General features: G+C 43.2%; 2 protein-coding genes across 3 annotated transcripts in view; one reads left to right on the forward strand and one right to left on the reverse strand.

Annotated features, from left to right (window-relative positions):
• Positions 1–19,142, reverse strand: part of COL4A2 (collagen type IV alpha 2 chain) — a 139,265-nt gene extending 120,123 nt beyond the window's left edge. The window contains exons 1-3 of the mRNA XM_061377573.1: positions 19,022–19,142; positions 18,666–18,769; positions 18,465–18,525 (exon numbers count right to left, since the gene is read on the reverse strand). Coding sequence (XP_061233557.1) covers positions 18,465–18,525; positions 18,666–18,709 — 105 coding nt within the window. The 5' untranslated portion in view covers positions 18,710–18,769; positions 19,022–19,142. The remainder of the gene's footprint in view (positions 1–18,464; positions 18,526–18,665; positions 18,770–19,021) is intronic.
• COL4A1 (collagen type IV alpha 1 chain) overlaps positions 19,013–26,853 on the forward strand; it is a 125,623-nt gene continuing 117,782 nt past the window's right edge. The window contains exon 1 of one of the 2 annotated variants that reach the window (XM_061377576.1): positions 19,013–19,474. In XM_061377576.1, coding sequence (XP_061233560.1) covers positions 19,412–19,474 — 63 coding nt within the window. In that variant the 5' untranslated portion in view covers positions 19,013–19,411. The remainder of the gene's footprint in view (positions 19,475–26,853) is intronic. The other variant, XM_061377574.1, reaches the window with a different exon arrangement.

Consider the following 26,853-nt stretch of genomic DNA (forward strand, 5'->3'; position numbering starts at 1 on the left):
CACTCCACCACTGATGTGCTGTTTTTGCAATACCAGAAGCAAAATTGAGCATGACTGAACTCTTTTCCTGCAATGTCATGTAGCTGTACAAATAGTAAGTGGCTTCAGGCTACAACATCATGCTGCCCTTTGAGTCCAGGTTAGCCTCTGTGGGGTGGCTGCACTCTCGGGCCTCTTTGGAGAAGCAGTGAATGGACACTGTGGGTGGTAGGTTCCCACAGTGCTAATGGTCACAGAAAAAAATGAAGCCAGACATAGGGCAGGGAAGGAGAAAAAAGAAAGTAGGACCAAGAAGTGGAAATCTATTATATGCCCTCAAAGCTCAAAGGGAAAGAATAAACAAAGGACTATTATTCCTTCTGTTGCTGCTTTTTTTGCCTTTTTTTTTATAATTCATTTTCTCAGTGTTGTTCTTTCTTTTTTAACTTTAACTTCTTTCTTCTTCCTGTCTCCTGATCTTTCTTTAGCAAAAAAAAAAACAAAAAAAAACCATGTTGAGATGCACTCGGGCTTAAAAATGATTAAAACAACCCCACTGTACTTGTCCTCCCAAGCGTCCCTTTGTGTGGCGACACTTCCCTGCTTCCCTGCTGACCGTGGACCAGGGTGTTGAGCCAGGTAGCAAACATGTGGCATGTCACACTTCACCTCAGCAGGCATGCTACCTCCTCCACTTGACCCTGAATCACCGCAGAGTGTGAAGCAGGGGTGTCACACATCCATTCTTCAGGGAGCCCTCAGCTCCCTGTCCCTGGCACTGGGCGAGGGTTGAGTGAAGCCTGCCTCAGGAAAGCCTGCAGCAGACACTGATAGCTGTGAGCAGCAGCTTCCCCCAGTGGGCAGCTTGCCCCAGAGATGCATTTGAGAAAGTGGAAGGTATTTCTTGTTAATGCATGTATGACTGCAAGGAAACACAGCTAAACTATGTCCTGCAGTTTCCTTACAAACAGAAACCTCACAGCAATAAATAAAAGTGCCTGGGGATTTAACACACTTGGAGGCAAAGACCATGCTAACATGCACGAGCCAGCAGTATTTTCTACAGAATAAGTGGCTATGGATACCCGGAAGATCAGGGGCACTGATGAAACACCTCAGAGGGGCCAATTTGGTACTTATTGCTGCCTGCGCAATGAGGAAAGAGACACAGAGATCTCTAGAGGACAACCAGATCCAGCTGTCATTCCTCTCTAGAAAACCAATGTGCAATGCCCATCAAGTACCTCCTCACGTGCCCAGGCCTGCTACTGAGCCCTTCCATGGCTGAGGCTGGGAGAGGGGAAGCCAAGCCTTTTGAAAACATGACTTCTCCGAAGTATCCCACTTTGGACATCTTCTCTTGGCAGTACTTTGACAATGATGAAGGGGAAAACTTTGTATGAATGAGTTTATCAGGTCAACAATTTACATCAGCAAGTAAGCAACAAGATTTTGAGGTATAGAGTTTGCTTTTTTCCTCCATGTGTGGAGAAATTCTTGGTTTAGCAGCCAGCAAAAGGAGGGACAGATGTGTGGCATGCATTCGGAGGTATGAAAAGAAACGCAAGGAGTTAGAAATGCATACCTGACGTTTCAACTTACTTGAGAAGTGTATTTTACTGTCTTAGAGTGCAGAATTAGTTTCTGCAGCAGTTTGCAGGAGATCCTATTATTATATCACAACCATTAAATTTACAGTACTTGAAGAAAGGCTTCCTTCTCTTCCTTGAGACACCTCCCAAGAGAACCTGGCACTGGAATGCTTGACTCAGTAAATACTTATTTTTGGTAGTATAGCCTTTTTTTCCAGCAAATGTGTGACCTTTGGTTATTTTTGCAAAGCAAGAAATTTGGAAATATCTATCTGCATGTTATTCTTTAATAAGCTTAAAAAAAAAAAATAAAAATTCCCTAAAAGGAGACTTTGAAAGTTACTAAATTTTGTGAGTTATCAGAGTATAATTTAAGAAATTCACAGAAGGGATCATTTCCACGTAGAATTAATGACATATGTTATACAAGCATGTAGATACTGGGAAAACTTAGTTTGATTAGCCCAGTAACTCTGTCCCATGCAAAATAACCTTTCAGAAAATACCTTTTCTACACAGAAAGTAGGACCTCAGCCAGAAGGTGGACTCATAAGAATAGGTTTAAAATAGTAAAACCAAAACTGCCTTTACTGTGTGCTTCTTCATGAGTTCAGACAAAGATGTATATATTCCAATATACACTAAAATAACTATCACCAAAGATATGGGTTGCATGATATTCTTATAACATGGAGCCATCAAACAAGCTCTTGATTTCAAAAAGTGTAAACTCAAAAGAGGAAAGAGCCCTCAAAACAACTGTATTCAGAGAGATGGACTTACTTTACAACATAACACATGCCACTGAATGGTAATATTAATTTCATCCTTTCAGTCCAAGAATGGCTGCACTTTCTGAGGACACTGATTGTTTCTTTGCATTATTTTATCACAAATACCCCAGTTAGAGTAACATATAATCTCTTCCTATTCCCACTGTCATCCTTTTAAAGCTTAATTTAAAAGCCTGAACTGAAGAGAATTGTTTGTAAACAACAATTATCTTCTTCAATGGTTAGACCTCTTTTCCTAGGTATCAAGTATCACAGTTTGAGTTTCAGTCTTCACCCTGTGAAGCTCCTGTTAGGCAACACTGAAGTAAACAATAGAAAGAAAAGAGAAAACTCCACCAAGCTCTAGACCAGCTTAACTTAAAGAATTTAACATAATCTTAAGTTAATTGAAATAGGGTGGTAGCTTTTCTGATTAGTCTTAAGAAAATACTGCAGGCTTCCCAGAGTACAATGCATTCCATCCCCAAACGATAAAATTTCAAATGAATCTGCATCCATATAAAGAACAGATGCTGCATTACAGACCAATTCTTAATACTTCCCACCACTGCAAATTTGACAGTGACCACCATGGCTAGCTGAATTGGATTTAGATTTAGGATTTTTCCAGTGGGTAGAGTGAAACTGCACTGACTGATGAAATTTTAACCTTAGAAATGTCAAGTTATACTGCCCACAATAACAGCATCTTGGCCCAACTCCACATGCCAAATAAGACAATGAAGTTAACAACATCAGGGTAATATTACATTTATGGAAACAGGCCACCTGATGAATGATATGTATCTGAATTTCCTCATTTCCTTCCAAGGAAGAATTCATTCTGAAATGTAAAAACATGAGGGCCCTATGTGAAAATAAGTAAGACTGTTCGTTAAATAATTTTAAATCACCATAGCTATCTTAAGAGAAAGAAGGCAAGAGAATTGACTGGAATCCATTACACTGTAAGCAGTGGGCACACCAATCTCAGGTTACTACTTTCAGACTAGTACACATAATGGGACAAGAGGGCAAAGGTAGAAATTAAAGAAAAACAAATTCCAGCCGTCAGGAAGCATTTTTCACATGATCATCATAAATGTTGGAACGCTCTGTCAAGTAAGGTTAATGAGGCTAACAGCTAGCAGCCAAGGAACATAAAATTAGATGGCATCATGGGTGGATGACAAAAAGGAAGTAATTTCATAATCATCCTGAAGGCAAGAACGCTTCCGATGCTCTTTGCATATCAACATACGTACAGATCCACATTTGCCCTTCACTTACATCTGCAAAAAACAACAAACATCCCTAGTAGAATTACACAGCATCAGTGACAGGATAACCTCGTCCATGGGTTTTATGGAAGGTATGTAAGAAATGAGAAAGGAAGAGTTATTTTTCCTTAATTGGCTGTTATTTTCCTTAATTGGCAGAAATTCATTTTTCTGATTTGCTGTACTTTGCAAATTTCTTATATTCACTTACAGTTTTATAAAATTAAGCAATACCTAGGGAAAAACTGTTCTTGAAACTTATGAATTTCACTGCATCACTTTGACTTGATGCTGCATGGCATTCTGATTATGAATCATGTAGAAATTTCCATGCAACAAAATCAACACAATATACCTTAAATGGGTTTAAAATACGTATTTTTACTGCCAGATGAAATTTCAGTTAAAGAGCTGTGGGCTTTTGGTGATGCCCCATAATGACTGACTCTTTAGCAGCTGCGTAAGTTACATGGAAGAATGCATAACATTTTCACTGACAAAGTTAACTGATGTCATGAAGATGGGGCACAATAAAATAAAGTAGAATCTAGATTAAATACTAAAATGGAAGAGATGAAAATACATTTTAGCACTGCCCATTGCAAATTCTTATCTATAAACAGAGAAACCTGGGGCACAGAGAGTAAGAGGGACTCTTCCTGTGTTACTTGGTTCTCTGGCAAGAGGCATAACAGGGCTTTGATAATCCATCAGTTCAACATGAAGTCCCAGTACCACACTTCAATGAGAAGAGAGAATACAACATTTAGCTGTGTAAACTGAGTAGTACTGGACAAAACCAAGGAGGTCACACAATTTTCTTAGGTAAGACTAATGAAGTGCTTGGTCAGTTGTGACTCACAATTTCAAGTACGAATGGAAGAAGACTTGGAGAAAAGCCATAGGGAATGATCAAAGACTTGTAAAAAAGGATTCCTCAGTGACAAATTGCAGGAAGCTGATCTATGTACCTTCATATGAAGAAATGGAGAAGGGGTTTAAAACAATTATTTCACCAGATACTGTCATCAGCATTGGTAGCAAACATCATGGACATGCCATTCTGCCAGCTCCAAGTCTGGCTTCGTAATGCTCCAAAATGCAACAAGACACATCTTTCTCTCTCTGAGTACCTACATAATGAAACCGGTAATGCTGAGCTCTTTTATCTACCTTGCAAAGGTAAAACAAAAGCTCAGAGACAGATTTTAAAGCTAGATGAATGTGGTCTAACATCTGTGTTTGCTTATTGCAAGAATAATCAGCTACTGGAACAACTTAGCAAGGGCTGTGATAGACTCTCAGACACTGGAAAAGCAAAAAATACAGATGGGACGTTTCACTAAAATTGGCACAGTAATTCAAACATTAATTAAATTCAGGAAATTCTCACAGCCTACATTATAAATATTAGTCTTGTTTTATACATTCCATGTTTTTCTTTACACCAATATGCCATGTGAATCAAGTGTACTCTATTAAACTGACTGTACTTTCAACTGGTGACAGGCAAGGACTGCAAATGAGAGATAAAAAACCTAACAGTTTAGTACTGTAAGTCTTACATAAGGAACTGTAGTGTGGTGGACTGTCATAGGGCTGAAATGAGAAAAAAAGTTCCCAGCTGGCTGCTCGTATGATCATTATTTAAGTCAAACCCCAGCCACAACTTTACTGGTTGATAAGAAATGTAGGTGACCAGTTGGGGATATAGTCTTAACTCATCCTTCTAAGACCCTATTCAGAACTTCTGGTTCCTAGAAATTCAAACTTGAGTAAAACATTTCTCATCTCAGACAGCGACGTGACATACAACTGCGAAACCAGGAAGGCCAAAAGATGTACGCAGTGTTAAGTCACTCATTATTACCTGAGGGAGGCTTGAAAAGCAGAACTTCACTAACGATTAACATGAAACTCCAACTGTCAGCACACATGGGTAGCATTTCTATTAATTGTTACCCCGAACATTAAATCCAGTCAATCCTATTGTGTTCTGCTGCATCTCCCAGCAATCAACAGAAAAGCCCGAATGCTTACAGACTGATCCAAAGCATGCTCAAATCCATTGATTTAAAGGCAGTTTCTACAAATGTGCTTTAATCTCATTTTAAAAACTGAATGAAAACATTAGACCATTTGATAGCACCATCTTAAATTAGAATTTTCTGCTGAGGACAACATGCTGTTCTGATTAAATCTGGTGGCACGAAATGGCTCTCATAACACTACAGTTAATCATTATAAAATAGTTAAGCCAGGAAATTATTGTGCTCTTCAGACACAATTATTTAGACTTAAAGAAACTGGTCACATGTCCTCAATAATTAGACAGAATCCATGTGATAATATACCAAGATCTCACACTGCTAAGTCTTTACTAAGCATGCTGAATATACTCTTTGGAACATGTGACCTTTTGGGGCACATCTAATGCAGCACATAGCAATATAGCACAGAGATTCAAAAAGCAAGTCTCAAATAACCCACCCTGAGTACTGTATCTGGCCTGAACAGTGTGCATTGCAGTGCATTTGTATAATTTGCTAGAGGAATTCATTAGGAAAGCTCCAGCTGCAGAAACACAGGGCTTACTGAAAGTAGCTTTTATCTTGGCAAGGTAGCCTTCTTAGTAACCTGCAGTGATGTAAATCAGCAAGCAATAGCATGCTACTCTGAGTGTGGAAGGATATAACATTTCTTTCCCTGCTATTTTCAATGTTGAGAGGTGTTACAGATAACGTAATGCAACTGCAGTACGGATGTGTGTACTGGAGGAGAAAACGATTAATGGCCTGCTTATAGCCAACAGGGAGAACGAGTTCCTTCTCCCCCATATGCTTGGCTAGGTAATATGCAACTATCAGCATCATGTAGATTGAGGCATGGCTTACCTGCATCATGGCTGCAGGAAGAGCAACACTACAGGGATGGACAGGCAGTGAGTCCTGACTCGCTCACACTCCCTAGTTAGTCAATATGGTTCTCATGTTGGGGTTATCTTTTATGATGGTATTTGTGGCTCTGCTGTTGTGGAGGCTGATGGACAGTCTGACACTTATGCATGGGGAAGGAGAGTTGTGTGAGTGTACAGTGGCCAGCATTTCCAGATCCCCACAGGCTTGGTTGTGAGCTCTGTCCTGCAGCTGGACCCCTTAGGGAGCTGCTGTCTGCTTCTGCTTGTGAAATGCTGGAGCTTCCCCTTTCCTCAGGTCTCCAAGTTTTCTGGTATTTGTCTTGCTGCTTTTAGACATGCAGAGATTTTGGGAACAGATCATCAGATCAAAAGGTCAGAAGTCTTTCCTGCTTGTGCTCTGGAACATAGCCTTTGTGTACATTGCTCATTTGAAAGATGTAAGGGACAGCTGGCGTTACTACCCAGGCTCCCTGCAAAGGCTAAGCAGACTATATAAAATTACATTTGGTTATGAAGTGACAAGCTATGGCAAAAGTGAGCAGGTTTTTTAATCCAAAAAAATGAAAGAAAAAAAAAAACAACAAGCCAACAACCTTGTACTTTTATTTTAATTCACAATTTTCCCATGTCCTTTCATAGGAAAGCAGTACCATCTTTTGACAGTAGGCAAACTTGGAAGTAGGAAATACAGCAGAAATTCTGAGACTGAACAGCAAGACTTCTGCAGCTGAAACAACTTCAGGGCAATCAGACCACCAAAAGGCTACAGAATAGTCCCAGGCCTGGCTTCTCAACTACTCAGGAATCGGACTTTCCTCAAATAAAAATGTACATCTGTGTTTACAGAAAAGTTGTGAAGAGTGGGGGACCTCAAGATGCGAGTTGACTAGTCTTAGGATGGATCTCATCCATCTTTAAATAAAAAATAAAAAAAAAAAAAATCCTGTTTTTTCTGTATGTATATAAATGGCTTTGAAGAGTTGACATTTCTGCATAGATGAACGGATTACCATGGGGTTGCCCATCATCCGCATGCAGCACTGTAATCTCTCTACAGACTATGTCCGGCTAGGTAGTAAAACTACTTAACATGTACATTTTCACACCCCTTTATCTCCTGAGAAGGTTGAGCTTTAATCTCCTAAAATTAATTACGCTATTCTATGAAGTCATGTGACCCTGCCTTAATGGAACATTTTTTTAAAATGCCTAATGAAAGATTGGTAGCCTCAAGGCTAGAAGTGCATGGCCAGGGCAGATCTCAGTCTACCTATCATTCATAATGAATGATGACTGTACTTCAGTTCCTCTCCCTGTTTACAAGTTATTTGCTTTATTGGAAGACAGTGAATGATACATGACTAACACTGAAATCACCTTAAATGAAAATTAAGTACCTTGAAGAAGTAGTAAAAATGACATCATCCCTAATTTGAGATGGTATACTTCCAATGAGGCAGATGACAAGTCTGCAGTCCACCTCACGGAAACTGGATTTGATGCACAAATTGTTCCCAACATGCTGGTACGACGTTTCTGAGTGCCTGCGATTTGGTCTTAGTAACTGAATGTTTTTCCTTGGGAAAAAAACAACAGAGCTGCTGGTTCAAAGCATGAAGCCCTATTATGCAGCACAGGATCATGCAAGCATGTTGCTGTAGGGCTCACAGGGATTCCTTACTCAGACAAATTGAAGACTACAGTCCCAACCTTCAAAGAGACTTATGATCTAGCCTCAAGCTACCTTACTAATCATGTATCTACTCAGTGGTGACTATATGTAGTACTGTGTCCCTAAGGGACAATACAAACCTCAAGCAAGAGATTAAAGTTGTGAAGCAGAGCCAGTATTTTCTTGAAGTTCTCCAACATCTTAGACATAGAACATACCTTACCAAGAATGGCTACTATCTTATTCCCCTGAAGGCACAAACAGGACTATCATGAATGAGTAACAGCAAAGAGAGCTTCAAGCTGCTCATCTTACACAGAAAAATAATCAGATTAGTATTGGTCAGGGAATGATTGGATAGATAGTGTGAGATGTTTGGATCTCAGTTTGGTGGCATAAATTCATAAAAAGAAATCAATATTAATGAGAAATTTATTTTTTTTCTCAATCACTTCCCAGTCCATCTGCCATATAAATTTATTTAAAAGATCATTCCTTGTAAGGGATTCAGGTATAGTTTGATGTGTGAAAATAGTACCACATTTCACACTCTTTAAGCCTGATTAAGTCTATTTACTCATAGGAAAGGAATACTGATTCCTACAGTCCCTGGGTCACTGAAAGAATGGAGTTCCAAGAAGTCCTCTCCTTATTCTCTAAGACTAGAGCAAAAACTAAGCAGACTACCTTATAGAAAGCTGCAGTATTAATAGCTTCATAGATAAGGCAGCTGGGCTGTGAACTGCCAAACAAATCAAAACTATTGCCATAGGCAAGGACTGGAATAGAAAAGTAAGAAAGAAATCTAGACTGGAAGCTGGCACTGTGTAACTGACAACTGACAAACCCCAGTTCACACCAAATGAGGACAATTAAAATGCTCTGCCTTCTACTACTCACCTGTCCTAGACTTTATTCTAAAATCAGAAGGTAAAAACACATTTTTGCCATTCCCCTGATATGAGTGACCACTCCAGGTGGTCTCCAGTGAGAGGGAGACAGTTCAAGAAGGTGCACTGCAGTGTTCACACTTTCCAAGGACAGACCAAAGTACAGTCATAGAGTGCACCATAAGCCACCAGGAAACAAGCACATAGCCAAGCGCTACATGTTTCAGCCACTGTCCTTTCATTGGGAAGGACTATTTTTCCTAGTGCTTAGGCATGACAAAGAGGACTAGTAAATGGTGTTTTGATGCCCCTGCTTTTGCAATTTTGTTTGTGACCTGTTGCCATTCACATGCTTATTTTTGCCCTTTTACTTATATGATGTAGATATCAACAAATAGGGCATGATAATGCCATGAAAGATCACATAAAGCTTAAAACAAAAGTATCAGGAGGGATTTTGGTTTTCCTCTGCATAGATTTCTTATTTGAGTGGGTGACATGGCAATACAGTTGCAAAGCAAGCCACAAGTATTCAGAATGCTAAGACAATTTCTGCACATGGCTGCAAAATAACTCGGTTCTTCTATTTCATCCCTTCTCAGGTAAAACTACCCAATACACTGATGGATGTGAGAAATGAGAGTGGGTCCTTACTTCCAGGCAGTTCCTGTCACAGTCTGAAGCACACATGCTCTACATTAGTGTATTAAGTCGCCCCTGCTTGACCATCTGTACTATTTTTGCTGTCAGAAAGGTCCTGTGCGTGCCTGTTGCTTGGGCTAGGAAGCTTTTGCTTGCTTTGCTTCAGCAAAGATGTTTTTGTGCATGATGCAGGAATCAGTATACTGTAAGGACCACAGGCAGCCTCTAAGGGGCCACCCTGTTTTGGAAACTAAGGAGGGTAATTACTGTTACGGTCATGGACAGACCATGCCAATTGACCATGAGGGCAGAGAATACACCTGGGACTCTGTGGTTTACTGTGAGGGATGCAGCCAGAGAGGAAGCAGGCCACAGGCTTTAGCAAGTTAAGGGGTAACAGATGTGCTGGCTACCTCATGGGCATGCACAGAGGATAGAAGATTTGAATCATAGAATAGTTAGGGTTGAGTGACTTTATTCCTATCCCTTTATACCTACACTTACCACACACCTGCAAAGCACGTGGGAAAAACCCATCTTCAACCCCACACTGCGAGGAAAAGGCTTAAGTTTCCCTGTTCACTTCCTTCTTCCAGCCAGTGTCACTTAAGATTTTCCAAGTGTCATGCAAAGATGTTTGGGGCTGTTTCCAGCAGACTTTCTTTGGCTGACGGCTTGGGGAGATATGCAGGCTTCCCATGCTCTGCGGCCCCAGTGGCTATTCCCAGCCCTGCACATTCCTTTCTGCCCACTCCCTTTGCTGTGGCTCAGCCTGGGACACGCCAGCAGCCCTGGTGAGCAGCTCCACTCTCCTCCCAGCACTGCTCCCCACTGTCTCCGAACACATGTTCGGGGTGCTGTGAGACTCAGACCAGGTGGCTGAACATCAATTACGAGGCGGGTCAGCGGCTCGAATGTAAAAATGCCTTTCCTCATCTGTTTGCAGCATGCCTGGGGACTGCACAGCAGAGCAAGGAGAGCCAGCACTGTGCCAAGAGTGAGGCACACATGAGCACGGCTGGGAAAGCCTACTAAGTTTTCCCAGGTTTCTGCCTTAAGATATTATTTTGTTCCCCACGTTTGCAAGTGTGGGCAGGACCTGACAATGGACACTCCTGCAGTACAGGCGGTGAACCGCTGATTTGTACAGATGCTTGTTTTTCCTTTTTCTTTTATCACCAATGAGGAGCAGGTTTGTTTCCAATCCTGCATTTCCACAGGATCCCAGGCCATGCAGCAAGGGGGTGAGCTTCCTGCCAAGCCAGAAGCTGTGGCCTCCAAGGGATGAGGACCAAGGACAGGCAGAAGGGCAGCCTAGCTGCTCTGCTGCCATGTCAGGCACCAACAGCCAGAACACAAATTCCAGGAGCTGCATCAGATGCAGAGACTCAGGAACTCAGAGCTGTGCTTTGGGACAAAGTTTAAACCTAAGGCAATTAGTTGTTTTCTAATAACACACACACACACAAAAGAATGACACCCCCATTTCCTCCCCCCTCAAAACCCGCTAACCCCATTTGCAGAACAGGACAAATGGAAGGGTTTGTGCTGTATTCAAAAGATTTCACTTTGCCCAACATCCCTTTAAAAACAGCCCACTTAGTCAGGAGATAACTTTGACCAGCAAAGAACCTTTAAAGGCCTGGTGAAATATAAAAGACAAGTATAGTTGGAATAAAGAATTTATTACTTAGTTCCACCAGCCAGTGGTGAGAGGAGGTGTGGGCATGATCTGCAGCTAAGACATGCCAAAAATAAGCCAAGCCCTATTTATCTGAATGATCTTGACTTGCTGACTTCAGAATGCTACTTCAAAATAAAGGTTGGGATCATTTATGAATAAATAGGATGCCTGGAATATCCCAGTAAGTGTACATTCTGGGTAACTGATATGATCTAAATGCTCTTCTAATCTTGCATGTCTAAAATAAAGATAGAACTCACTGGTAAGTTTAGGTTGAAAATCCATTTTTTTCTCTTGACAAAAAGTTCTGTTCTGACAAACTCTGTCAGAAGAAGAAAAGCCAAGTAATGCCGCCCTTTGGATTCACACAGAAGGTTCTGATCAGTTTTGAAATCCTCTTTGGGCCTTCCAGAAACATGCTGATCTCCCTGTAACTTCCACCGAACTTTAAGCTCATGTCTGCTTCTCCAGCACACGCGTTTCCTGTCCCAGCCTTCCCCCAGCACCGGACCTGCCGTCCGCCTCCACCGCTGGCAGTGCCTCAGGCCTCTCTCCCCAGCCAGCCCCAGGGGAGCCCCGGGGCCAGCCGGCCACCTGGGCACAGGGCCAGCTCCTGGTGCAGCTGCGCAGCCTCCCCTTGCGCTGCACGGTGATGTGAAATGAGCTGTGTGGGAAAAAGGCCGTGAGAAGTGGGGCTTCCCTCTCGGCCCACCAGCGGATCACTGAATGCTGGGCCTCGGTGCTGACATGAGCTGTGGTCAGCCATGGGCCACCCCGACCTTGACCTGTGTTAATATCCCAGTGTAACCTCGGCCCGTCCCCATCGCCATGGCCCTGCCCTGCTCTCCAGGGCTGTCTGACTCCAGTGACCACCCCTGCACTAGGAGGGTGAGGGCCCAGCCTCTATCCATGCCTCTTGTCTTCCCTACCCACGTGGGGCAGCAGCCTAAGGCTGGGTAAGTAACGTCTGCATCACACCTCATTGCTGTGACGTACAAAAGCAAAAGTGAAAGATGGTGCAAAGGCACATGTGTTCAGAAGATTCAGCAGCCTTGTCAAACACTAACTGTCAAAGAGGGGAAACCATGCTGCAAAAACATGATGCAGCTGAAGGATGTACAATTACTCATGAAACGCAAGTTCACTTTTCTGCAAGAGCCTCTTCCTTGCTACACATTTCTAGGGGCTGAAGACAGGTTGCTATGCTTGCAAAGCTGTGATTCACTCCAGCACCTTAGCTTACAAATGGACAAAAAAGGGCACATGAAAACCAATCACGTCAGTCCTCAGTCACTCAGAAATATCTGCATCATAAAAATCACATACATCACTGTGAGCTGAGTCAACTGCTCCTGTCAAGCAGCTGCTGCCATTTTAAAGAAAGTAACTGTTGATAAACACCAGGAAATACTGCAAACTTCACTGTGTTTTTGCTCCTTAGGAGCAAATGAGGTACTGTGAACAGCACAAGGCATTTGTTTCCTAAGGGAGAAGAGGTTAGAGAACACAAGCTGCCTTCTTTGGCAAGCAAAGATATCATAACTGTAAGCTACTAAATTAACTTTGAACTATCCCAGGTTCTTGGATCAGTATAAAATACAATATAAAGAATGCTCCACTCCTTGACCAATTTTTGGCTTGGAAAAACAAAAGCAAAGAACTGATGAAGTCAGTCTGGTCTCAAACAAGGAATTCGTTACTGCAAGAAGAAATAAAAAAGATCCACTAATACAAGCTGTGCTCTTAACTATGGAAGTAACATATTTATAACAGATATGTTTGCTACACTGTAACTGAGTAAGCCACAGCACAGCTTTACATCTTGGGTAAGGCAAATCTGTTTGGACTTACAATTTTTTTTCCCACAAAATTTGAAAACTACATGCAATGGCTTAGTACCATAATGCATAAAGGCTTCCTGTGGTGCAGCTACTACACAGTAAAACCCAGATATACTACTTTAAAAGCTCAAGGAACAGCGATGCTGAATCTTTAAAACTGCTTCAGCTACTTTCTGATTAACTTTCAGATTAACGTGACCAAAAAAAAAAAAAAAGATAATTCTGCTACATGATAGTTTACGTTGCTTTTGTCTCTCAGTGTCAACATTTTCACCTCTGAGAAATACGGGACACTGACAGAACTCTATATCTTCTCCTACCAAATGCAGCATGACTATATATCATGTAATAACTCTTAAAAACTATTATTGCACTCTGTGTACATTATTGTAGACATTCATTAAGCATGCTTCTGATCTACTCACAAGAAAAAGTCAGTAAAGAATCTATGAGTGGTTTTGCACTGGGAGATTAACATGGACATGTGCATGAACCTCCTCCTCACTAACTCCGGGGAGACACAAGGCTTTTAGTGTAACCTGTCTTTAGCCCTAGAATGAGTAACTTGGATCACTCTTAGGATATAACTGCATACAAAGAATAGTCTCTCTAATTGAATCCACACAGATATAGCAGAAATGGCTCTTAAAGAAATCTTCCTAGGAAGAATGATTTATTAATAAGAACTTAGGATCAGTCCTGGTTTCATAAGCATGGCAACAAAAAAGAATTTCAAGGAAGAATTTGAGGAATAGCAAGGGAAAGAGACACTTAAGGAAACTCTTACTGATGAATGGAGCAGACAGCACACTAGAAAGAAAGGACCAGAAACAGGATTTTAAAGCTATGGAACATGACCACATTTCCATGTATGCAATACTTGCATCATACGATGCCTGACATCATACAATGCTGACACATGAAATTCTGAGTCTCATAAAAAAAAAAAAAAAAGTAAAAATTCCATTTTGGCAGCCATTGTGCTGCCCATCTATAGCCTGATACACGCTGTGACCCTCAGCATGGAAACACCACTGCCAGACCAAGGCATGGCTGTTGGTGCTGGTGAAAGTGAGGGATTTTGCCTTATATAGCTATCTGGATGCCACTTTCTTCACTCAGCACTTCTCACAGTTCTGTATCAGAGATGCCCCATCTTCACAGCTCCATGACTGAATGTAGAAGGAGTCCTCTATGAACTACCCAATAATTATTTCAAGGTTCAAAGAAATTTTGAATAAAGTGACCAGATGTGCTGGACTCTCCCCAAAATGCTGGGTTTTATTTTGCTGTTTTTGCAAGGTGTCACTGTTCTGTCTGATTTTCTTACAGAGCACCACTCTTACCCAAAGATGAGCCGAACTGCACACTTACTTAAACAGGCATAAAAAAGCCATGTCTGCCAGTGTGGAAATGCCTCAAATGTTCTAAAACAGTGATGTTTCTCTTTATTGGGAACTCCTAGGGAAAATGCAGAGCGGTTTTTGAAGTAGTGCACAGGTAAGGAGTCTGATATTTTCAGGAAGAGACAGATTCACTTTGTATGCACTAAGAAATGTGGCAGAAGAAATTGATATGTCAGTTTGACAACTCATTCCTGGATTACCTGGGAAGAACACATGCTCTACTATGCTCTATTATATTTTGCACACTGTGGTACATTCACAGTGGACATATCCAGCAGGATGGACTCAGTGATTACTCAATCTTGGCTTCTTTCAGCCTGGAAATCCTGGGTTAATGTAAAAAGTGCTCCCCTTTCAGTGAGAGGGGTTTCCAGACGGAATGAAACAGGACACACCTGGGAAAACCTGGATGCAGGACAGCCACAGAACACTGACACATTTTAACTCAGAGCAATAATTTAGATACCCACGTCAGCAACCTAACTTCGCTACAAAGTTGATAGGAAGAAGTAGGTAGTACTTTTGGTCTTGTCTTCTCTTTTTAAGGATTGTTGCTTCTCCCATTTTTATGCCATTCCTACTAATACATCCCCTCACAGTGTCACAGAACACAAGAGAATTATATCCTGTAAACAACTTCAACTGTATTTTTATTTCTATATAAATCTCTGTATATATGCTCTCCCTTAAAAAAGTCAGTTGTGATCTGTTGTTGGTTTTACAAAAATGTTAGTCTAACTTATTCTCTCTCAAATTTTTTTTATTTATCTGACAGTCATTCCCTTCTTTTCTGGGATTCCATTGCTCCCAATGGAATATAGCTTGGGCAAACAAACAAACAAACCACAAAAAACCACCCCCAAAAAACCCCAAAACCCCTCCCCCCCCCCCCCCCCCCCCAAAAGAACCAAACCTACCAAAAACCAACCACAAAACCAAAGCTATTTTCATTAAGGGGAGTTTAAAAATTTATACTAAGGGGGTACCAATAAAGTAATCATGTCACAAAACGACTTATGAAGAAGTGTGCTTTGGAAAAGACAAAAGAAAAAATAAATCAGCATTAGCAGAAGATACATTCTATCTGAAAAGAAAAACAATAAACAATCCAAGAATTATATTTCGGATGCAATACATTTGCAGGGACAGAAAGAGGGAGAAGAAATCTGCAAACTTGGCTGATCTTTGGGGAGTTAACACAACTTAATTTTATCTAATCCGTATTAATTCTTAATTCTACAATTTAGACTAGTTCCAAAGTTATTTAAGGCCTTTAACATCACCAGCCAGTGTATGCCAAAGAGTGCTAAAGATAACTGGGGCCTGATCCACACTCTTTGGCTGTGTCTTCTAGTATTTCCATTCAGGAACTCCTCTTCCTTAATTTCGTTTAAGCCTGCAACTGCCAGCATCTCCTCTCGCCTGAGACACCATTTCTTCTTCCCCAGTCCTCAGATACACTAAACATCCTTCTTTTTCTTCCTCTCATTTCTTTCTCTGCAGAGAAACATCCATCTCCCTAACAGCTAACAGCAGCCTCCACTCAAAAGCTCTGAGTTCTGCTCTCTTTCCCTCCATCCTGGCTTTCTCCTTAATCTCATTCCAGTTTCTTCCTATGTGCAGTTTCACTCATTCAACACTTGTCTCCAGCAGCTTTAACTCATTCTCACATATATGGCTGTCAAACCCAGAAGCTCTGCTTGTCTCATTACAGGCAGAACTGTGACTTTTAAGATCTGGTCCCACAGACTTTAGTAATTCATAGCAGCTCTTTTTTTAATATAAGCTAATAAAAACATTTTATAAGTTCATCAGTACATCAATCTGTGTAACAAATAGTAGAAGATTCAATGTGACAAACAGGATTACAGTGTGAAGAATACGACTGCCAGAAACCCACCCCCAATCACTCAGGTGGTGGTGCTGCTTCCCCCCCACACATACTCTGTGCAAACACACTTGCCCAGAGCTGCTGTCCCTGCAAGGAGCAAGCCCATTCCCAGGTGCCTATGCCAAACCAAGTTTCTATGAATACAAGTGGTGACTTGATCCAGGCTAAAGTTAGCTTTCACCCTTCTTCTCTTTTGGGGTACTGATTAGTTTAAACGAGTAACTTTCCATGCAGTTCACCACAAAACTATAGAAAGACCTGTGCTGGCCAAGGGAAGGGAGTGGCATACGGGTGGAAAATGGGATAAATATTTTGGTGGCAATGCTGTTCTAATTTTTTTCATGGAAACATGACCAAACTTCCTCACTCACATTCACTGTGGCTTTTCATCTCCTGCACAGCAACCACCTTAGGAGCTGTTAAATCATGGAATTAAGACTTCCAAGCAGGCAAATTTGCTCTTCAAGAGACTTGGGGGAAAAAACAGCATGTCGACATTCAAGCAGCCATGATCAGACCACATCTACTAAACAAGGTAGCTCAAACACCTCTTCAGTATGCCCCTAAAATTAATGCCTCAGACTTCAGTCTACAAACAAGAACATGAAGGAGAATGAATTAACCTATGCTACAGCTAAAGCTCAGGTATTACGCTACACATACTACAGCACAACTTTATAAAAATAGGAGTCATACCACAACGGCTGCTTTTTTATGTCAACTGATCCCAGTGATTTCATTACCAGGCTTAAACCACCTGCATTATCATCAGCCTGCTCTGGTTTCAGCAGCACACGGTAATATTATCACCCATTTAGTGCTACTCAGCAGAATGATGTTTCTATCAAAACATGGCAAAGAAAAGTAGCACGTGACACTGGAGGTCCTAGCTGCTGTCCCTTCTCATGGGGCTTGGGGTCCCCAGCCTGCCTACACTTGCTCAGCCATGATGTAAAGACATCAAGGAGCCACGCAGACCAACGGGTAAGCTCTGCGTGCCAACTGCACATGTGGCACAACCCCTGCTGCAGAAGCCCTAACATTTCCCACTGCTTAATTATATCATCTTACCATGAAGGTGTAACTACATTAGATATCTGGAAGAAGTGCAGTCATAAAAAGGGGATGAAAGTTACAGACAGTAGGATTGAAATCTAAGTAGGGTAGCTTAAGAAAAAATGTAATCAAGGTCCCATTTGCCCATGACCACGAAGCTTTACCCATATGTTGGTGGTTGACAAATGCAGCCACAAGGCCTGATCCAAAGCGTACTGCCATTAATGACAATTTTTCCATTAAAATACAGTTAAGCTTTGCAACAGGCAAACGTTGCACTCCCATATACGTTATCTCTCACCTCTTTCACATCCCTGTGATGATGACCCCAGCCACCTTGACAGCACCTGACTTACCTATTTTGGTTTTACCAATTTAACTTAAACAATTTATTTATAAACATGCTTCTATTTGTGTAAGTAATAGCCATAACATCAGCTTCTCAGTCCTCAGATAAGGTCTGTACTTCACTGAAGATACTTAATTTGCAGGTTTACTTCTCCAAAGTACTCTCTGTTATCTATAGCACTGCATTTGCTTTTCTGACAAAAAAGAAGCAGCTGTGGGGCTTGCTTCACTATTGCTTTAACAAATTACCCAATCTGAGCAAAAGTAACAGTGGAATACTTCAAACAACCTGTCACTGGAGCCTTACGCTTCTCTGCTAAACATCATGTTGTTGAAGGCAGTTATCTGTAAGGCTTGCAGAGATGATTTGTCGGTTGTTTCTTTTAATGGCATGATAGATAAGCCATCTGGCAAAGTTCCTCACTTTCTGGTACCAAGGAAACTGCTTTTTCCTCCTCTCTCCTTCATAAAAATCATAAGGCATTTTACTTACGGCATCCACTCGGCCAGCTGACAGCACGACTTCCATCAGGACCAGCAGAAGCCCCAGATCCCTGCAGGGAAAGGTGAGTAAGTACGATATTATTGTTTTAAACCAGCCCAAAACAAGCACGTGACCAAACTCCGCCGCTGAAGGTGACAATACGACTTTTAAATAGTTATTTTCAAAAGCCTACCCAGCAGGATTACTTACTGACAAACAAAAATACGTGCGCAGGGAAGCTGCGAGATGTCCATTTTCGCTCCTTCTCTGCCCGGGGGCTCGTCTCAGGGCTTCCTCCCGCCAGACGGCAGCTCCTGCAAGTCAAAGAAGAACCCTAACATAACGCCAGTCCCAACGCCGGAGGTCTCCGGGCTCGGGACGCTGCTGCCGGGGTAAGGAGCGGGCCAGCCGGTCTTGGGGGCAAAGGGGAGGGGGAAGGAAGGGTGTTGCGCCGCAGCCACCCGCGGGAGCCTGGACACCGACGGGAGGGCAGCGCCCGCGCCCCAGCTCCTTCCCAGCCCCAGCCCCAGCCCCTTCCGCCGCCCGGCCCCGCGCCCGTTCCTCACCGTTGCGCGCCGCGCCGCCGTGCCCTCTCGGGCGGCAGCGGCGGTGCGGGGCGAAGGAGAGGCGCGCCTCCCCCCTCCGCCCGCCCCCTCCCGCCACCCACCCGCGGCAGGAGCAGGAGGAGCAGGAGGAACTGCGGCCAGTGGGGAGCGGAGCGGGTGAGGTTGCGCCCTCCCAGGCAGGGTCCCCGCCCGGGGGGAGGAGAGGGGGCTGCCGCCGCCCATCGGCTACGGCGCGGCGAGTCCCTCACCCCCGAGGCATTAGAGGCGCCGAGGCCGGCACGGAGGGGAGCGGAGGGGAGCGCATGTGGGGCCGGCACCGCAGAGCCCCACACTGAGCCGCCGGCGCAACGCCGCTCCAGGGACAGACGGCGCGGTGCGGTGCGCGGCAGCATGCGGCTCTGGCTGGGCTTCGGGCTGCTGCTGAGCGCCGAGCTCAGCGCCGTGTCTGCCGCGGTGAGTACGCAGACGAGGGATCTTCTCACGGGGCAGCGCGGGGACGGGACGGGGTCTGCCTAACGCCTGCCCGGCGCCTGCACTGTGCGGGGCCGCGGCTCTCGGGAAGGCGGAGCAGCCAGGTGGGCTTGGCGGGGATACCCGGTTGACCCAGGGCGCTGCGCCCGCTCGGCGGCCCTCCGCGGGTGCGGACAGGGGAGGCCTCCCCCCCCGGACTGGCGGCGGGGTCCCGGCTACAGCCGCGGGACGGGCCCCGCCGGCCGGTAGCTCTCCCACGACTCTGTTCGGAGCGCCTCTGGCTGGGGAGGGAGTATAAATCTCTCACCCACCCGCGGCTTAAGAGTACGAGTTGTGTGTACGCGGTTAAAAAGAAAAAGAGTTTTCATACGGAAAAAAAAAAAAAAAAAAGGGATAATAAATAAATAAATAAACAAGTACTTGATTGCCTGTATCCCGGTTGCCGTGCTCGCTTCCTTTGACCTCCGCGATGGCAGTAGTCCGGAGACCAGAAAGGATCCTGACGTTGTTAATGGTTAAAGTTGAGTTTTGGCACTTCTCCCGATGGAGCAGATTGAGCTACAAATTAAAATCGAAAGCATGCAAGTAGTCTGCAAGTTTTGCTAAGGGAGCTAATTTTATCGCTGAGATAATAGCTATCCGCTGTCCTTAAGTTAAAGGACTCTCTTTCCTGGTGCTCCTGGAGTGTTTGTGCTGTTCCGTGTGTACCTCTGGGTAAAGGGCAGTGACATAATAATTTGAAATGGCTCATCTTTTTGTGTCTCCTTGCTTTCTTGCATTTGCTCTAGGTTGGTCCTGTCCTGGTGAAATTTGGGAGTACAAGAAGCTCATCAGTAGGCATGGGCAGATGGATTTTTATTGTGCTTCCTGCTTATAGATGTAGGATCTTGTACTAGCATTTTAACCAGTAGAGAAAGTATGGGAAAAGTTCATATTAAAATTTTTTCTGCTATTTCAGATGAGATTAAGTTCTATAATGAATTATAATATCTATGTGGCCATGGGGATGGTATGTATACCTTGAATCAGCTGAAGAAATGCATTGAACTTGTGATGCCTGATACTATCAGCCTAGGAGCAACAGATAAGGCTCTTACTGTGGCTGCAGTAAATCACTTGGTGATGCACCTCTGACATGATTCACCCATCACTTGGCATTAAGCTGATTAAGCTGTATTCCTTTCAGGATATAATTAATTTTCATTAATTAAAGTCTTTTGAAGTAAATGATTCACATTTGCACTCAGAATTTGGTATTCCTGGAGGTATAAATACCTGTTTGTGAGATCTGTTCCCATCTTGAGCTGTGAAGTCATTGGGTAAACCATGACTGCTGGACAAAGACAGAAAACTATGTAGGGAAGAGGTGTTAATTAGAAGACAGTACGAACTTTAGAATTAGTTGTACAATTTCAGGTCTTCTGTAGTAACTCTGAAGAGGCTCTGTTTTAGAATTGTCCTTGTATGTGCAGGACAGGTTGTTTTACTAATGCCCCACCACTGGCAGTGTTCAAGGCTAAGCTGGACAGGGCTTTGAGCAACCTGGTCTAGTGGAATGTGTCCCTGCCCATGGCAGAAAGGTTGGAACTAGATGATCTTTAAGGTCCCCTCCAAATCAAACTGTTCTCTGATTCTGTGGTTAAAGATTCCTTAAAATATAATCTGGTGCTTTTAATTACATTATGAAGTTATCCTCACAGTTGATTATTTCTATGCTGTGCTGACTGCAGATTTACAGTTCCTATTCAGCACCACTGGGAAACACAAGTACACTGTGGAAGCTGAGCTCCTTGAAGTTTTGTTGCACTAGATAAACTTTCAGCTGTACATGGGTGGCCTTTCAACCAATGTAATTCTGTTGGTGTTGTCCCCAGCTCTATGCTGTTGGCCATCAGTAGCAAACACACTCAAGGTGAAGGAAACTACTGTTGGCCTGCAGCATACCAGGGGTGGGTGGTGGTTGAGGGGTTTCTTTTTGGCGGTCCTTAAGGTAGGCTGATGCCTCTGAGTAATTGTGGTGGGATGGTCTGATCGACTGTACACCTGGGCAGGACTTCTCACTTCTGCTTTTGGAGAGGTTGCAGAGCTGGCCCAGTGCTCACGTTGTCCTCAGACAAATGTGTTCCCACTGTTTGAATTTAAAGAGTAGTCGTGTTAGCAGAGGACTCCATGGTAGGCAAGGTTATATGCAATGCTACTTGAGACAGTCTAAATGGAGTGACCACTTTTCTTCTGTATAAAGTGATGCTGGTTCCCCAAAACAGCTTGTATTAGCTAGATTTTTTAAAAAAACTTGTATTTGTGAAGCCACAGTCTTGTCGTGCTCTTAATTCTTCTGTGGCCTTCATCACAGAGTCTCTGAAGCTGGAGGGCACCTTGGAGATCATCTAGTCCAATGCCCTGCTTAGAGCAGGGCCAGCTACAGCAGGCTGCTCAAGGTATGTCCATCTGGGTTTTGGATATCGTGCAAGGATGGAGACTCCTCAGCCTGTCCGGGCAACCTAGTTGGTAGTGCTCCATCCTGTCACAATAAAAAAATGTTTCTTCATATGTGCTTTGTGTTGTGCAGGGGTGACTAACTGAGACTTGAGACCATGTCTGTGAATGGAAATGTAGCAGAAGCAGCTCGTGCTTGTGTTGTTGGTGGTGATTCTGCAGTGTAACAGAATCGTCAGGCTGGCAGAGTGAAAAATTGGTTTTGTCGCTGACATATCTGTGATTAAATACATACAAGGAGATTTGGAAGGACTGCTCTCTCAGAAGCTTTGACGTAGCAAAGCCAGCCTTGAGCCAGCTACTGTCAGGATCACGTGCCTCAGTATTGGAAAGGGAGCTGCTCTCTTGCAGCTCCCACCGGTTGTAATCTGGCACTGTAAAACACATCCAGATGTGGCACTGGAAGCTCAGTGTTTTTTAAATTGACCAACTATAATTAAAATATTAATTATAGCCTGATGGGGGTTTGTACTGTTCTGTGTTCTTTTTAGGAGATTAACTTTCAAATTGTAAGGAGAATAGAGTAGAAGAAAGGGCAGTGGATTTAGATGTTCCCAGGTTTGGCTGCGAGACTGCTCCCATGAGATGGTTACAGGAGAAGCTTGTTTTGATGGATCTCTGCAGGGGCTCTTATTTCTGACACTCTTCAGGCTGCCATTTCCTTTGAAGAAAGTCCATTTCCTAACATTAGTAGTGCTTGGTTGAGAGATGACAATGCCACAGAAATCCTGGTTTCATGTTTCGGTACCTTGTCAATGCTGCTGCAGCTCAAGCCCCTGTGCTTCCTGCAACAGAGCAAGATCCTCCAGCTGTGCTTGAGCCCTGGAGCAAGTCATCTTCCACATAGGTGGGCTGGCTGCCATGTACCCCTGGGGGAATGATGCAGATGCCCTACCTGGGCTTAGCAGTCTCTCAGAGTTCCCAACCATCTCCCTTTCCGCTTTTAGTGTTGGCAAAACAGGAGCTGGGCTAGAGCTGAGAACAGGCTCTGTCCAGCGACTAGGGGAAGTCAGGCCAAAACACTGATAGAAATATGCATAATTTTTTCCACAAAGGCAGTGCTGATTCCACTAGTGCTATTTGTGCCGAGCCTCTGGTGGCAGCTGGGGATGCGCTGGTGGGAGGCCAGGAGGTTCCTGTCCCTGGGCAAGCCCTGTCTGGGGGAGTGGTGCCCTGTCCATAGCCAGGCAGAGGCAGCTCTGCTGTATCGCTCTCACGCCTTCCTCGTGTCAGGCCTCCTATTTTTAAATTGTATTTGGGACTGCAGTCTGACACACATAATTCTAGGCCTAAACAAGAAGAATAAATTGCTTTCAACTAATCTGAATAATTTTTTTGTTCCTTTTTCATTAAAAAATGTGGTTTATTGAGATGAAGAGGTACAGAACACATAAACCAAGAGCAGACAAAAAAAGCCCATAAAACCCCAAACCACTGGGGCTTTTGGCATGTGGCTGAAGAGAAGCCATATGACCGAGCCTGCATGACTGGCAGTTCTTCACTTAAGCGTGCTTTTACTAATGAAATAAATCTGCGTTGGGCACCTGCCTTCTGCAGCTATTGTGTCTAGGGCTGACAGCTGTCTTTGATGCTGAAAGACCTGTCACCTGAGGCCATTTGACATCTTTGTCCCTGAATGTCCTCAAGGGCTTGTCAATACCAGGAAGATGTCCAAAAAACCTTTACAGGTTTCAATTCAGGATGGAGATGAGGTCACTTGAATTCAGAAAATGTGTCCAGAAGGAAAGACCCAAATGACTTCCTGTAAGTTAAGCACCTGTCAGGCTTGAAGGCCTCAGAGGGGAATGGCAAATGTGTTTGGTTTTGCCTGCTGGACTACGGCAGGATACAGGAGGGTCTGAAGAAGTACAGCACTTCCCTTTATTCCTGTTGGAGTGAGGTGGCTTGGTGGGAAGAGGTATGAACCTGGGCTATCCAAGAGTGTACCCCAGAGGTCTATGAGAGCTTGGGCAGGCAGGTGGCCTTCTAGCCTGTAGGAAGGGGCACTTGCTGGGAGAGCAGTGGTTGTGGGTTTGTTTCTTCAGTCCCAACGCCTCCCCCCAGGAGAGTTTGATCAATATATATCCAGAGCAAAATGTATAGGCACATCTGGGAATGAAGGGGCAGGCTGGGTTACTCTGGGGAACGTCCTTGTCCTTGCTGTTCTTCCTATCCACTTCCCCTCTCCTGGCCACCTTTTGTACAGCATCATGCACAAGGGTACTGTGAGAGAAGTTAGGCTGCTTTGGGAGCACGTACCTGTTTCCCACTGACTGTGTTGGAGAATGCAGTTCGTGGGCTGCCCTGAGCAGTCAGTCCTGGCTCATCGCTGTGAACTTCGTTCCTGGAGCCAGCTGATGAATGTCAGCACATGCAAGTGCGTTCCGGGATCGTTATTGCAAGTAGCACAGTTTTCATTTCTGAGCATTTGTGTGTATCAGATGCCTGCAGGACTACTGCAGTGTTTTGTTGCAGCTCATCTGCTTGGCATATATAATCCTGGGGTACAATTAGGCTATGTAATTCCTGAGGTTATGCTGGATATACTGTCAGCTGCCTTGGTCAGGTAGACAAAAGTATTATAGCTGCTGCAGGCAGCTAAGACAATTGTTTAAAATGTCAGAAGCCATCTCTAGGAATAGGCTTATGAATATTGTTCTTTTTATAGAACTAGACTAAACAAAGGAAGATTCAACAACCTCAACATGAGAATAAATTGACTTACTTCATCAGTGTTTAAAAGTTGCATAGTGCTCCCTTCCCAGACTTTCCGTTGACTTTCCCATCACAAAGGCCCTTAACACCTTGCAACATTTGGTCAAAGGGAAGAATCTGGGCATGGACTATGACCTGATTTGAAGAGCAGCCTGTGCCTTTAGCAAGTAGTTGAGGGTGTGAAGTACTGCAGCAATTTAATGATGTTTGTGGAAAGATAAATTTTTTATTTCCTTGGATTGTGGCTGGCTGGAATTATTCTCAATGATTTAATACATCAGAAAAGTAAATGGCATTAGCCCTCCCAGGAGTCTTTATATAGCAATATCTTGGACAATGTGGAAGTAAAATACAGAAAAAGTTAAAACATTGTCAACATGTCAGTTGCTACTATTATACCATTCTAATATGAAGTGACTTGCATTAAAGGAAAAAGCAAATGTTCTTTATGAAGAGCATAATTAGATAGTGCAAAAAAACATGGTCTGATGTTACTCTGGCATGTATAAATAGATAAAGGATGATTAAAGATTTCATCAGAGAAAAATTGTGCCCATTATAGCTTAAAGTTTTTATTTAGTATTGGGAAAAACGTATGTATATAAGTAGGCAGGTTCAAGTAAATGTTTCAAAGACCAAAACCCATACTGTTTAATCTTCCTTTATCTCTGACATATTCTCTCACAAAAGGAGGAAATTGTGTGAACTTTCTAAACAGAAAAAAAGTACACTATTATATGTTTAAAAGCACTTTAGCTTCCAGTTGCTTGTACTTCTGCTATACTCTTTTTAGATCTGGATTTACTTATTACCACTTTGATTGATCCAGTGTCTCGAATATGGTTTTTTTTTTAGGAAACTTCTTACTTTGTGCCTGCTTCCATTGCATTTCCAACATGGGCAAAAAACATTGTAAGCCTTAAGGCTGTATTAGCTCTCCCTAGGCATAGGAACCTCTGATTTGCCAAGTCATAGAGTGTCTGAAAGCTTGTAAGCTTGTACTTCTGGGTTCCAGTGAGAATTGCTTTTATACTATGATTCTGTGATACTATACCTGTACTGGGGTGTTTCAGTGGCATTGGTGAAGTTGTGGTACAAGGTGCTGAGGCATGGGAGCAGGCGGCAGGTGCCGTGGGAGCCAGTGGTCTGGGAATCTGCTCGGATGCAGATGAGTCAGCCTTGCCTCACAGCCCACAAATAAAACTCCCTTTTTTTTTTTTTTTTTTGTGGCCTGGATTGCCTTAGAGTAACGTAATAAAAAAGCCATGGACAAAGATGAAATAAGGGAAGCCAGGGAAGAGCTGGAAAAGGATAGGGTTGGTTTGTTTTTTTTTTCATTTTTTCCTTATGCTACCTTCGTGTCAAATGGGTGCTGTCCTCACACATATTCTGAAATAAATGGCATAAGATTTTCCAACAGTGTGCCAACTTAATTCGTAGAAAATATAACTGTGTTTCTAGCAAAATTACTGATTTTCATGGAATTTTATGTAGGCTGGAGGGTTTCTTTGGGTGGATCCAAGAGAAGAACTGCTAAACATCCTCTGTTCCCCTCCTTTCCTCTGCCTCTTCTCTCTACGTGTGCTCCTGCTGCCTTCACCTTTACTGCTGCTGGCAGACAGCCTCTTGAATGGTCTGAGGAAGGGTGTGCATCTTCAACAGAACAATGTAAAGGACAAAACACAAAGTGCTGTCAAGTGTGTGGAGTAAACAAATTGCAAAGCAATAATTAATTTTCTTTCATCTTTTTGTGGCTTTCATCTGCTAGTAGTGATGACAAAGGTGGCATTTTGAGATGAAGGTTTTCAAGATGGCTCAGAGGGAACTGGAGGAAGAAATTTCACAGCTAGAAAATAAACACAAGAATTATTTTAATACACAGGGATTAGTAGGAAGAACTAGAATGTTTTCATTAAAAACCTAGTGAGTTAGATCTTTCATATTCAGAAGGGATACAACCTTTTACAGATAAAGCATGGGACAAACTATGCATTATTCTGGCTGTATGTGACAATGTATACCTTAGAGAACATTTCAAATGCTACAGCCGGGAAGCAGAAGTAAGGTCTTGGGTGGGTAAAGTTTGTCACCTCAGTGAAGAACCCTGTCCACCTGTTAAAGTTGGAGCAGAAAAGATGCTCTGAAGAGCT

Source organism: Neopsephotus bourkii, unplaced genomic scaffold, assembly GCF_033783945.1.
Source record: "Neopsephotus bourkii isolate Nb327-2 ecotype Australia unplaced genomic scaffold, CSIRO-AGI_Nbou_v1 NB_1760, whole genome shotgun sequence".
Classification (NCBI taxonomy): domain Eukaryota; kingdom Metazoa; phylum Chordata; class Aves; order Psittaciformes; family Psittacidae; genus Neopsephotus; species Neopsephotus bourkii.